We start from the raw sequence: 14,300 nt of genomic DNA, 5'->3' as shown, positions 1-14,300 counted from the left end.
AGGACGTCCTTCTTCACCCAAAGAGTGATTAACACTTGGAATTCACTGCCACAGGAAGTGGTGGGTGCTACAAGCATGGATGGCTTCAAAAGGGAATTAGATAAGCATATGGAGCAGAGGTCCATCAGTGGCTATTAGCCACAAGGTATAGCTAGGGGCTCTGGGGCAAGTGATGCTCTGTCTTCTTGGTGCTTGGGGGGGGTCAACAGTGGGAGGGCTTCTAATGTCCTGGCCCCACTGCTGGACCTCCTGATGGCACTGGTATTTCTGGCCACTGTGTGACACAGAGTGTTGGACTGGATGGGCCTTTGGCCTGATCCAACATTGGCGTCTCTTATGTTCTTATGTTCTTATGTAATACACACTCCATATGTCCTCAAATTTCGTAATTGATCTGTTTCTCAAGTAAATTGTTAATTTTGCCATTACTGCATATTCAACAAGTTTATTTTTCCATTCTTCTAAGCATGGACAGATGTCTAGTTTCCATTTTGTGGCATAGGTAGATCTAGCTGCCGACACCATGTATTTGAGTAGCTCTTCCAAAAATTTTGGTAATTTATTAGGCAAGATACCTAGTAGTATATTCTTAGCTTCCTTGGGGAATTTAAATGTTAGTATGTTCTGCATTTTTCTGTGTATTTCCTTCCAATATCTTTTTTTTAACAAGTCTACCACATATGGAAAAAGGTTCCATCTAAGTCTTGACATTCCCAGCACTTTCCTTTTATAGTTTTTGTCTGCTTTCTCAATATCCTTTGGGGTTTTATACCATCTAAAAAGCATTTTATACCACTTTTCTCTTAACACCTAGCTGGCTGTAAACTTGATTTCTTTTCCCCATAAATGTTCCCACTGATGCATAGATATCTCTTCTCTAAAATTCTGCATCCATTTAATCATACATTTTTTTCATTTCTTCTGTTTCTGACTGGAGTAATAACTATATAACCATCACAGTAAATGCTCTTTTGTTTATTATAATCAGCTGTTTGAACCCAGTTGCATCTCTTAGGGCCTTCTTACTGAATGTATTCCAAAATATGGGCTTAGGCCTAGAACTCTTGAACTGGATGCGATGTATAAACTTGAATCGACAAGCAAAGATTTTAATAAATGGGAAATTAACAGAAGCTATTTCAATCGAAAAAGGAACACGCCAGGGATGTCCTTTGTCACCTCTACTATTTATCCTAGCGATATAGATTTTAGCTATGAAGATGGGACAAGACACAAAAATGAAAAGAATAAAAGTGGATAATGCAGAGTTCAAAATGAAAAGCTATACAGGTGATGTGGTTTTAACAGTCATGGATCCCCAAAAATTGCTACAGTACATAATGGAGATACTGAAGAAATTGGATCCTTTTCAGGATATAAAATCAACAGAAAGAAGACAAAAATGGTAACGAAAATTTTAACACAAGAAGAATATATTATAGAGTACAGAATGCACAGTAGTACACCAACCTTATTAAATATTTGGGAATAAATGTGCCTGGGCAAAATTGTTATCTTTTCAAAAACAATTACCAGAAGAAACTGATACGAGCAGATCTACATAGATGCAAAAAACTAAAAATCCCATGGCTGGGAAGAATCTCTGAAATCAAAATTAATGTACTGCCTGTCACAAGATCCAAAGACACCCCCCCTCGCTGCTGCTATCGTCCTCTAGTCCCCCTTATTCCACCACCCTGGTGTCCTAACTTTGAAGCAGCAGAGGCCTCGGATACCTGAACAGGGAGGGGAATTACTTTACCACCTCTGTCCCTCGTGCCTTTTTCCAATCCAGGTAATCATTCCCGGCCTCTTGGTGCTGCTTCCTTTTATTCCTCCACCCCTGTCCCAGTGTTCCCTGTGCTCTCCCCGCCCTCCTCCTGTCCTGAGCCCTGCCCCCCTATATAGCTGAGGACACTGACCCCTGGGAGGGGCCGCAATCCCTGTCACGTCTTCTGGACTCAGGCAGGATGCAGCTGGGTGGTCCCACTTGGGACGCGGAGCTTGAACGCCGGGGCGGGCTCTTGGCCCGGCCCAACCATCTCAGCATGGGCTTACGGGCCCCCGGCGGCTCTACTGCTGCTGCTTTTCAGGGGCAGTGTGTTGCCCGCTGACAGTCTCTCTTCGGCCGGCTTGCTCTGGATTCCCCTGGCACCCCAGGTGAGAAGAGGGGGGTCCAGTGGTCATCCTCTGGGAGCTGGGCGTGGCCATAATGGTGGCATGGGGGGGGCGGTCCCGGGATCGGGACACTGCCAAAATTAAATTTTCTATTTCAAATGTTACCTGTACATATAGAAGAAAGAATACTGAAAGAGTGGCAGAGACAGGTAAGCCAATTTATTTAGAAAGGCCAGAAATTAAGAATAAGTTTTAAAATATTACAAGATGAGAAAAAGACAGGAGGATTAGCAGTTCCATACATAAAAAGTGGCAGGTTTGGTCTGGATTGCGGTTTGGATTAAAAACCCAAGACAAAGAATAGTAAAAACTCAAGACAAAGAATAGTAAAACTTGAGTCAGCAGACCTAGATGAAGGTTTACACAATTATTTATGGATTAAGAAATCAACTAAAATGATCATAACAGAAGAAAGAAGTCATACAGTCAGAGATGGGCTTTTGAGAATATGGTTTATATGCCAGAATTTATTGAGCTCTCCAAATTCTCCGCTCATGTCCCCAACAGATGCCTATCATGATAAGAACATGAGAATAAAAACAATTTCTTAACCTATGGAAATATGATAAATGCTCAGGGAAAAATCAAGTCTTGGCAGGATATTAGAGATGAAAGAATAAACATTCAATGGTTGCTATCAATCAGCTTCAAGGTTAAAGATCAACATTCCATCTGCTTCTCTTGAGTCATAGCAGTTCACTTGCTATGGACTTGTCCACTGCTAGTTCATGCCAGGAAGCATTTTTACCATGTCTCCAGCTGAGTTTTTGTTTTTCTCCAGTGAGGTAATGCCTGTAAATAAAGTTAGGCAGGATGGTTCTGCTCACTGATTTATCACTTGGACAAAGAGCAAAGACAGGACAATGAGCAGAGGCAAATTCTCACAATCTTGCAAAAGGGAGACCACCTTAAGCAGGGTTAGCACATTCTGGCTGACAGTTGCATGCTTAGCTAAGTAGCTCTATATTGAGATCAAGTTGTGGTGTGCCTTGGTTTTATCTGCTTTCCTGGATTAACAGCATACACACTGAGATATATTCTGCCATCTCATGGGTTTACAGAACATCATGGCATCCCACATGCTGAATTTAATGGAAGTCATAATAATAAAGTTGTGGACTATTTATACACAGGTTAGTGAGATCTTCTCTTCTGTATGGAAGGTTAGTGAAGTCCTTGACTCCCTTCTGTAGATGCAAATATCAAAACGATATATAGAAAAACATTCAGATCTAATGAGAAAAACTATTCTGTCCACAGGCAACTGGCTCTTGTCAGATCACAGTAATGAGTGTCAGGTAGGAGTAAAGATGTGAAAATACAGGAACACTTACGTATTATAGTTGTGAATATAAATTTTGTGTGCAGTCATGTGTTGCAGAGAGAAGACATGAATAATTATTCGATGGAGTATGTCGCTAGTCTCTGCAAAAAACTGATCAAATCCCCAGCACTTCTCTTGATCTGCTTCAAGAATATTTGCAAGGACAGGTGTCAGCAGTACTTGCAGGCCTCTAAAGATACAAGGAGAATAACTATGATTATTTTATACTCTGAGAAATAAGTTCTTGTGTCTTTTTCCTCTTGCCGGTATTTATATTTATTCTATGTGTAACAGCACAGTGATATCTGTCACATCTTGCTGGCAGAACAAGCAGAGGAGGAGCTGGTCAATAGTTGTTCCCAATACCCCACATAAAGTGGGGCCTCATATCTAGTTAGCTATTTCATCACTGTCAGATGAGAGAAACCTGCATTTTAAGTAGTGGAAAGGGTACCCAGGTTAATAACCCCTGCTGGCCAGCACAGGCATTGGTAGTGATACTACTGCTGACCAGCCCCTCTCCTTCATTTTATATCAGGATATATTACAGAGATAGTGTGGAAAGTGCTGCAGTAAATTAGCACTGCACAGTCAGACTTCATCACACTAGTTTAAGAACCCTAGAAGGACAGTACACTGCAGACCATGTGCCACTGCTAACCTAACAGCAAAGGCATTCCCGTATGGAAAACCTGTATCTGCTGCTGATATGAACGTGCTTTAATTCCAAGGCTGCAATCCCAAAGGCATTTATTTTCAAGCATGTTCTAATGAAATCTATGGAACTTACTGTCAAGTAAACCTCTACATGAATTCTGGCTTGGATTCCAACTAAATTTTCAGCTGGCAGAAAGCACTTCCACCAAGGGAAAAGGAATCAGTAAGAGGTGAAAGATCAGAATGCTTTCTTCTGTGACTACTTTTGTGCTACATAATATAGGATCCAAGCCATGTTTACCATGGTTTGTTTCCTAGTTGTGGTACGCTGGATGTGTAAGGTTGATTAACATTTAGTATATAAAACTATGGTTTGAAGTGGATGTTTAAATTGCAACTTACATTATCCATGGCTGTCTTATATTTGGCTTGAGAAAATTATGACTACTGCATCTTCCTTGACTCTCCAGGTTCCAACTGCAAGGAGTGCTTGCTTATACCTCTCTCTACATGCTCTCCAAGAGCAGAGCTTAGCTCTGCAGCTCAGGCACGGTTTCACTATTAGGATCTTAACCAGGATTAAGGCAGCAAAACAAGTTACTGCTAATTATGTTTACATTTTGCTTTCACTAGGCTAAAATGTGCTCAGTACTGAGCCTATCAGTGAGACAAAATGTGTGGGGAAAGACCCTGGATTGCTATGCAGAATTCTTCATCTTGATGTTGGAATCATCAGAAAATTCCTTTCTACCCATCCCTTACTTACCCAGTTAGGATAAGCAATAACATTTAAATATTGATCAGGCTATTAAAATATCTGGGGTACTTCTAAGTAAATTATACTAACGGTATAGATACTGTAAAGAAACAGTTATTTTTCTAAAAGTGTATTAGTATATATTAACAAAAAACTAAGCAAAAATCCTGGCATGCAACTAAAGGAAACACAGGGAAATATTCACTCACTGTCATTTAAGCAAGTCAACAGTGCAACACAACTTACTTAGAGAGACTGCAGGAAATTGGCATATCCCGGCTCCATTCAATTGGACCATTTTCTGCTTTTTGTACTCCAGATATTGCACCAGAAGGCTTTCCAGTTATAATTTTATACCTTTGAAATATAAATCAATACACAGTCCATATGAAAACTCAAGCTTAGTAAATGCTCTAATGAAGTTCTCTAATGGTAATTGCAGATTCTTCTTTCAAATGCTTTCACCAGTTCAGGAATGGAGTTGTGACTGTGAGCTAAACAGTTTTCCAGTAGACCACATGTTTACTGTTACTGAAAGACAGTACTGTCTGTCCTTAGAAAATAGAAGCTCCCTGTGCTGCAACAAATTCCAGCCTAATTAATATTATTTAATAAAAAAGGATGTTTCTGCAACTTTAAGAAATTAAAATGATTCAGAAACTAATCTGTATTTTTTTTAATTAACTGTTACTACTAGACTAGAATGGTGGTGTCTGTGTAAATGAACAATATGGTGAATAAAAGAAAGCTTATATCATGGAGAAGCATACACGAAATTCAATTTAAGCAGATTTCATCAGAATACGCATACATCAAAAGAAGTCCTATATATAGAACAATTGTGACTGCAAGTTTTATCACTGTGTCATCTGTTACCAATTAACACCTTAAATTAAGCAGCACAATCAGTAAAGCAAAATTCAATCATTCCATGCCATAATTTTTTTCAGAGTCACATTCAGAATAAGTCTGTATGCATGAATGCAGGAAAAGGCTAATGATATGAGTGTGGGGGAAAACTTTATCAGTGCAAGACTCACTAGCATTGCATCATGAAGTGTAACCTTTGACTAAATGCTGTTGACAAATTAAACTAAGGGCCAAACAACATGGTATGTTTTACAAGAGTCTGCCACAGGAACTTGCAACCATAATGCTGCTGTGTAACCAGCAACTCCCATGTACAAGTGCAGCAGGGGCCAATACAGATCAGGACCATGACATGTTGGGATGTGGGGTTCCTACCTTCCCCTGGACCATTTTCTTGTGGGGGATGGTTCAGGGGGTTCAGTGGAAGAGTGTTATTTGCCCCATCAAGGATCTGCACATTAATGCTTGCCATTTCAACTGCCAAAACTGATGGGATACCTGGGTGTGCTTTCACACAGGAGTTGCCACCAGGGACTTGCAGCTGCAATATGGCTACCAGTGCCCACTGACAACCTATATGAAGTGTAATGTGTAATTTGGCCATAAAGATATAGTTTTAATCTTTATATTCCCACACGAAGGCCACAAAAAAATGACTGAACGACACTGGATCATGCTCCAAATGACAGGCATGATGTTTAAAAGGACTTCAAACCAGGTAAACACATCCTCATTCACAGATGGACCTTAAAACATTTAAGAATGCCACATGGACTTTTGTCACAGAAAGCATTTTTCAGCAGCTATTATGTGAAGGACAAAACCTTAAGATCTGCCTGAAATTGGCATCCTTTAATTGTCAGCTACAGAGTTATTATTTGTGGAAATCTGTCATTTCTTACTCAGCCACCATTTTAATACCCTTCTAGACACTATTTATTTTATTTGTTTTTATTTATTAAAACATTTACACCCCACCTTTCCTTGTGGTCCAAGGCGGATAAAAACAAATACTGTATTTCAGTGAGTATACGAAATCAAACCAACCCCCCACAAAACTGAAAACATCACCTTGACTTTCTTGTAAAAATCTTGAAGAACATAAAAATACACTGAATACACAAATACAATACAACCTGAATGTTATGTAAGGTCAGAATGTTATGTAAGGTCAGAACAATGTCAGTTTGTTCTTGTGTGAAGATCTACCTGTGCTGTCAGCAGAAGAGTACTGTGATACACAGTGCACTTCTGCTATCTACTTGGGACAAACAAGTTAAATCACTGCACAAAAGAATAAATGGAAAGAAATCTGGTATAAAAATGGTTGCATTAAGAAGTCAGAGGAAGAAACTTCAGCCTACCAGAATACTTCAGTGTTGATCTAAAAACCCACCATTCTTCAGCAAAAGAATTTCAAAAGGAGATTCTAGCACAGAACTGCTGAATTACAATACATCATGAAGCTTGACACTATCTTATTAGGTCCCAACAACCATAATGCTCCCCTCTTGGATGCACACCTTAATGTGGTGAAAGTGTGTGTAAGTGAAGCTGAGACCAATACCATAAGTAATTTAGACCCTGTCAAGAGGCTAACTCCTAGCAGAGTCACTCAAAGTGGAATGGTCACAGCTGAGACATTATACTAAGATGTGTCTGCCCCCTTCAGGAATCAACAGCCACATCAGCAGAAGAGAATGGACAGTTCTTGTGGTGATGGGGAAAGTGGAATCCTTGAAGGGTAGCTACTGGGCTGCAATGGTAGGCGACACTGGCGGAGGATCGTTCATAGACAACGGCAGTGCTACTTCAGCTAACCCTGATTAGTACTGCGCAAAAGAAGGCAATGGTAAATCACTTCTGATCATCTCATACCTTGAAAACCCTATGATGAGATAATCCAAAACAAAAGAGATATGCTGCTGGATGACTTGGCCCCCTAGGTCAGATAGCACTTGGGAAGAGCAGAGGACAACTATGAGTAGCACTGTTCTTAGTGACCCAACTGGATTAAAACTGCAAGGATGTTCTGTTGTTGATGTGAATGGATGCAAAATGAAAGGCCAAAGCTGTTCAATGCATATAACAGAAACATGGAACATGAGAAGTATGAATCAAGGTAAACTCAAAACCGTAAAACTGGAAATATAATGTTTATACACTGCAATCCTGGGAGCAAGTGAACAAAAGTGGACTGGATTAGGACAATTCAGTCAGAAAATTACAAAGTCTTTTACTCAGAAAACAATAAACACAGAAGAAATGGAGTTACTCCAATAGTGAGGCAAGATGTAGTACAAGCAATCAGGGGCTATAATGCAAAGTCTGACCGAATAATATCAATCAGACTTCATGGAAAGCCTGAAAACATAACCATCATTTAAATTTACACACCAAGTACAGATGCTGAAGAAGAGATTGAAAGCTTTTAAGCAAGTGTCCAGAAAGAAATTGATCACAGACCTAAGCAAGATGTGCTGATAATCACTGGTGACTGGAACACAAAAGTAGGAAACAAGGTAGAATCAAATATTGTTGGAAAATTTGGGCTAGGTGCACAAAATGAAACAGGAGAGTGACTCAGAGAATTCTATGAAGACAACAACTTGTTTATTACGAATACAAGTTTCACGCAACTGAACAGATGACTGTATACGTGGACTTGACAGATGCAGAAATCAAACAGACTCTTCTCTGCTGAAACAAGACCAGGACCTGATTATGGTACAGACCATGAATTGTTAATATCAAAAATTAGAATAAAGCTGAAGAAAAAGCCAAAACATTCATAGTGCAAAATACAATCTTGGGTGGATGACACCCAGCTCTATCTGTTGTTGGGCGGCCGGTCTGACTCTACACCAGAAGATCTAGACTGGGCGTTGCAAGCTGTGGCTGGATGGCTTAGACTGAGCGATTGAAATTCAATCCAACGAAGACAGAGGTCCTGTGCCTGAGCTGGGGCAGTCCAGGGGTAGGGATCCCACTCCCGACTTTCGATGGGGCACAGCTGGTGCCAGCGCCAGAGGTTAGGAGTTTGGGAGTGCTCTTGGATGCCTCCTTAACAATGGAGGCCCAAGTAGCAACCACTTTTATCATCTTTGGCTGATTAGGCAGTTGGTCCCCTTCCTCGAACACAACAACTTGGCAACAGTGATCCATGCGATGGTCACTTTGAGACCATACTACTGTAACACTCTCTACATGGGGCTGCCCTTGTCTCAAATCTGGAAGCTGCAACTAGTCCAGAATGCGGCAGCCAGGCTGCTGATGGGTGTCCCCATGTGGGAGCACATCCAGCCTGTATTGAAGGCATTGCATACCGGATTCGCTTCAATGTGCTGGTTTTAACTTTTAAAGCCCTATATTGTCAAGGTCCAGCATACCTGAGGTACCACCTTTCTCCACATGTTCCCCGGAGAGCACTGCATCCAGGGGCGCAAAATCGGTTGGCCCTTCCAGGCCCCAAGGATGCCAGGCTGGCAACAACCAGGGCCAGGGCCTTCCTGGTGGTGGCTCCATTCTGGTGGAATGAGTTCCCGGAAGAGATCAGGGCCCTGTGGGACCTCTTACAGTTCCACAGGGCCTGCAAGACGGAGCTCTTTCACCAGGTGTTTGACTAAGGAGCCGCATCATACACTGAGGAGTGTCCCTGTGCCCTGGCTTTACCACCTTCGCCAGCCTGTGTCCTGGCCTTACCATCACTATCTTCAGCCTGTACCTGCTGCATAACAAGTGACCAAACTGAGCTGGTGTGAATTTATGGAGTTATATGGTCACCTAAGTTATATTATAAATAATATTTGTTCCTGTTTACTTGATAATGTTTCAGCATTTTAGTTGTATTTTAAATGATTGGCATTTTATGTTTATGATTATATATTATGATAGGTTTTAATTGTATTTTTATGAAATATCTGTAAGCAGTCCTGAGCCCGCCTTGGTGGGCTATAAATTAAATAAATTAATTAAAAATAAATCTAAACAACATTTCTGAAGAGTTCAAAGACCATGTAAAAAAGAGATCTGCATTACTAAGTTCAAGTGAACAGGAACTGGAAGAACTATGGGTTGAAACCAATGCATAAAGACTATTCCAGTAGTAAAAAGAAATGATAAGCCTTGATGGATGACTGATGAAACTCTCAAAATTGCTAAAGAGACAAGAAGCAAAAGTAAAAGGTGACAGAAATATAATCAGAAGTCTAAATGCAGTGTTTCATCGACTTACATGTAGAAACAAAGAGATATATTATAATAACCAGTGTAAAGAAATTAAAGATAATGACAAAAAATAAAGAACAAGAGATTGGTTCAACAAGAACCAAGAAACCAAGGGGAAATTTAAAGCACAGTCAGGCATACTGAAAGATCAACATGGGAATACATTAACTGAACACATGTTAGGAGCAGGTCTTTATATTGGACTTTTACACATGAATAAAGTTGATATTAAAAAGACTGCTTGAAACACTGACTAAAGAACTTTGGGCTATGAAGGGTCAAAGAAAGGTTTTGGAGACAGGAAAAACAGCTGAATCAGTAATCAGTAGAGGCAAGTCACGACTCAGGAAAGAGGCCCCTAGTTATCTGCATGCTAAGCTGGGAGAGGCCAGCAAAACAATGGATTTCGAGGTCGTGCCTAGACTTGCTGTCTCCGAGATAGTAAGGTTGACCCTGAAGATAACCCTCCCGGAAGATTTATCACACGAAGCACCTGGTGTTTATCTGACATGCTGATTCGGCAGATGACCTTTCGGTGACGCTGCGCCACGTGATCCTGAGCTTCTACCTAAGCACCACCTATTAGTTAATAAATATTAGTTAAAATTGACATATAGCCAATCACGGACATGTTGGGGAGGACTCTATGATAATGAGGAGAAGTTGTTCCCCTTCCTCCTGAAGAAAGCTTAAAACAGGGAACACGGAACTACTAGCCAGCCTTCTTCTCTGACTTACATCTGTTACTTTAGTTCTAGTCTGCAGCTAGGGCTAAGCTCTCCGTGTCTCTTGCTGGTCTTGAGCCACGTGTTTTCTTCTTCCTTTACTTATTTCTATTTCTACTTGTTACTGCCCCTTTTACTGGAAGCTTTAGGAGCGCAAGAGATTCATCTGAGGTAAATATATGCTACAAGAAACAACGTTATTTCCTAATTGTGCTGAAACTATTCTATCTGATTTTCTTAGTACTTGAATGTATGTATGGTTTTATTATTATTCCCTGTTGAATGATTATAGTTCAGTAAAGAATTATTACTTTAAACCTGAGTCTTTTGTCTTTTTATCAAAGTGTCATAGGCACAGCGGCACCCTTCGTATACATAGACGGGAACCCAGATATTAATAAGCTAATTATCTCTCATAAAGAGTGATTAGGCTTACACACAACAAAATAAAGACAAGATGGGAATAATACAATGAAGAGGTGAAAAAATAAGATTCCTTCCAAGAAAAATCTTTTGAAGAAGAACCTGCCATTTTAGAAAGTGACGTGAAAGCTGCACTCAAAGCAATTGGGAGGAAAAAATCACCAGGAATAGATGGGATATCAATAGAGATATTTCAAGCCACCGAAATTTCAAGATCTTAACAAGAATATGCCTGTAAATATGGAAAACAAAACAACTGCCCACAGATAGGAAATGTTCAGTCTACATTCCAATTCCCCAAGAAGGAGACATTACAGACTGCAGCAACTATCAGACCTTTGCATTTTCTTACACAAGTAAAGTGATGCTCAAAATGTTACAACAAAGACAGTTACCACATACAGAATAACAAGCTGGATTCAGAAGAGGAAGCGCTACAGTTCAAACTGCAAATGTATGTTTGTTACTGGAGTATACAAGAAGAAGGAGAAGAGATTGGATTTATATTCCGCCCTTCACTCAGAGTCTCAGAGCAGTTTACAAACTCCTTTCTCTTCCCCTCCCCACAACAGACACCCTGTGAGGTAGGTGGGTTGAGAGAGCTCTTGCGAGAACTGCTCTTTCCAGAACAGCTCTAACAGAACTATGGCTTGCCCAAGGTCATCCAGCAGCTACAAGTGGAGGAGTGGGGAATCAAACCAGGTTCTCCCAGATTACAGTTGTTAGGGAATGAACTTGATGTTTCCTTTATGGACTATGTTTATTGCTACACTATGGACTGTGCACACATACACATAGGCTCAGAAAGCTGTACAAGTCACCTGTTGTGATACTACATATAGAAGGTGCCTGCATAAGCCTTAACACATGAATGAGGTTTCAGCTACCAGCCTGGTAAGGAAGCACACATCTCCATTATTGTCAGCAAAACAACAACTTGAGAAGAAGCCCCCATTGCTGAATTGTTTTTTGTCACACACTCCACATCTCTGCTTTGTTTCTACATTGGCATTTCCTGCCAGATGGACCTTTGATGACCAGAGGAATGGCCAGGCTTCATCTGCACTTCAATGAAGCACTCTGACAAGTTTTCACTTGCCCATATGCCATCCTTTGAGGTAGGTCTTAGGTTACAATATTTACCACTCCTTATAGGCAACCTCCCACTCCTATAGGCAACCAATAGGATTGTTTTTGGTAAACAAATTTTATTTTCTCAGGAATACAACATATAAAACATTTCATTCTATCAATTGTCTACCCCATTCCCAGTTCCTCCCCTCCCTCCAATGGCTTCCCACAATGCTTCCACCCCTGCTCCAAATTACTTCATATCATCAACAATATCAGTTTCTCATCATTACAATCTAAAGATAACATCGTTTGACTTAATATTGATCTAAACATATTAAGTTTTGTTTCACATCCCAGTTCTTTTCCAGATAAATTTTAAAATCATTCCATTCTCCAAAAAACTCATCGTCTTCTTTGTTATTCAGTTTTTTTGTAATCTTATCCATTTGTGCCATGAACAGAACTTTTTGTATCCATTCTTCAACCTCTGGTACCTTTTCTGTCTTCCAAAACTGAGCATAAATCATTCTCGCTGTCACTATCAGGTACCAGAGTAAAGTCTTTTTAGTCGTATTGACTTCTTCCATTTTAAGTCCCAAAAGCAGAATTTCCGGTGCTTTTTTAAAAGAACATTTCAATATTTTTTGCATTTCATTGTGGACTTTTGTCCAAAAGTCTACAGCTTTCTCACAAGTCCACCACATATGATAAAATGAGCCCTCATGCCTCTTACATTTCCAACATTTGTTTGACATATTTTGATTCATATTTGCAATCTTCTTAGGTGTCATGTACCACCTATACATCATCTTATAACAATTTTCTTTAACATTAGTACATGTCGAGATCTTAATAGAGTTTTTCCACAAATATTCCCAAGTTTCCATATCCACTTCCTTATTCATATTAATAGCCCATTTTAACATTTGTTCTTTAACAGTTTCATCTTCAGTATACCATTTTAACAACACCTTATACATTTTAGAAATATTTTTTCCTCCTCCACTCTCCCATACCTTTTCAATTTCATTTTTTTCCTCTCTAAAACCATAGTTTTTTTTGTCAGATCTAAAAAGATCATAAATCTGCATATATTTCAACCACTCATATTCATATTCAATTTCATTCTGCTTTTTCATTACCCACTCTGTTCCCTCTTTTTTAATTAAATCTCTATATGGCAACCAGTCTCTACCTCGCTGTCTTGAGTAAGATATCAACACTTCTACTGGTACAATCCACAATGGTCTTAAGTCACTCTGGTACTTCTTATATCTTGTCCATACCATATACAAAGCTTTTCTCACCAAGTGAAGTTTAAAAAAACTGTCCATTTTTATCTTGTCATACCATAAATATGCATGCCAGCCAAATCTACAATCATGCCCTTCCAACCCCAACAATCTGTCATTTTCAAGCTTCACCCATTGATCCATCCATGTTAGACAAACCGCTTCATAATATAGTCTAAGATTTGGCATTTGTAGACCTCCTCTTTCTTTGGCATCACAAAGTATTTTCATTTTGATCCTTGGTTTCTTGCCTGCCCAAACAAATTTTGACAACTCTTGTTGCCACTTGGCCAACAAATCCGTTTTATGCAGAATTGGTATTGTTTGGAACAGGAACATCAAACGTGGTAGGACATTCATTTTTATAACTGATATTCTTCCCATCAGTGATAAGTTCATTTTATCCCATTTCTTAAAATCTTGAGTCAGCTTAGTCCATAATTTCTCATAATTATTCTTATATAGGTCTATATTTTTTGCCGTTAATTCAATTCCAAGGTATTTTGTTTTTTTAACTACTTCACATTGTACCAGTTCTTGTAGTTCCACTTGTTTTTGTTTGATCATGTTTTTACATATAAGTTTTGTTTTATTCTTATTTACGTAAAAGCCGGCCAATTCTCCAAACTCCTTTATTTTTTGAAAAAGCAATGTCAATTTTTCTGTTGGGTTTTCCACCATAAACATTACATCGTCTGCAAATGCTCGATATTTGTATTGGTGTCCTTTATGTGTCAAGCCCTTTATTTCTTGATCGTACTGTATTTTTTGTA

General features: G+C 39.5%; 1 protein-coding gene across 1 annotated transcript in view; it reads right to left on the bottom strand.

The window, feature by feature from the left end:
* Window positions 1-14,300, bottom strand: part of TBK1 (TANK-binding kinase 1) — a 53,528-nt gene that overhangs the window by 20,147 nt on the left and 19,081 nt on the right. The window contains exons 7-8 of the mRNA XM_015411867.1: window positions 5,163-5,273; window positions 3,513-3,692 (exon numbers count right to left, since the gene is read on the bottom strand). Coding sequence (XP_015267353.1) covers window positions 3,513-3,692; window positions 5,163-5,273 — 291 coding nt within the window. The remainder of the gene's footprint in view (window positions 1-3,512; window positions 3,693-5,162; window positions 5,274-14,300) is intronic.

The sequence above is a fragment of the Gekko japonicus genome, unplaced genomic scaffold (assembly GCF_001447785.1).
Source record: "Gekko japonicus isolate JY-2015 unplaced genomic scaffold, Gekko_japonicus_V1.1 scaffold543, whole genome shotgun sequence".
In the NCBI taxonomy this organism is placed as follows: Eukaryota; Metazoa; Chordata; class Lepidosauria; order Squamata; family Gekkonidae; genus Gekko; species Gekko japonicus.
The sequence above is the reverse complement of the archived record's forward strand: the minus strand, read 5'-3'. Positions and strand labels throughout refer to the sequence as shown.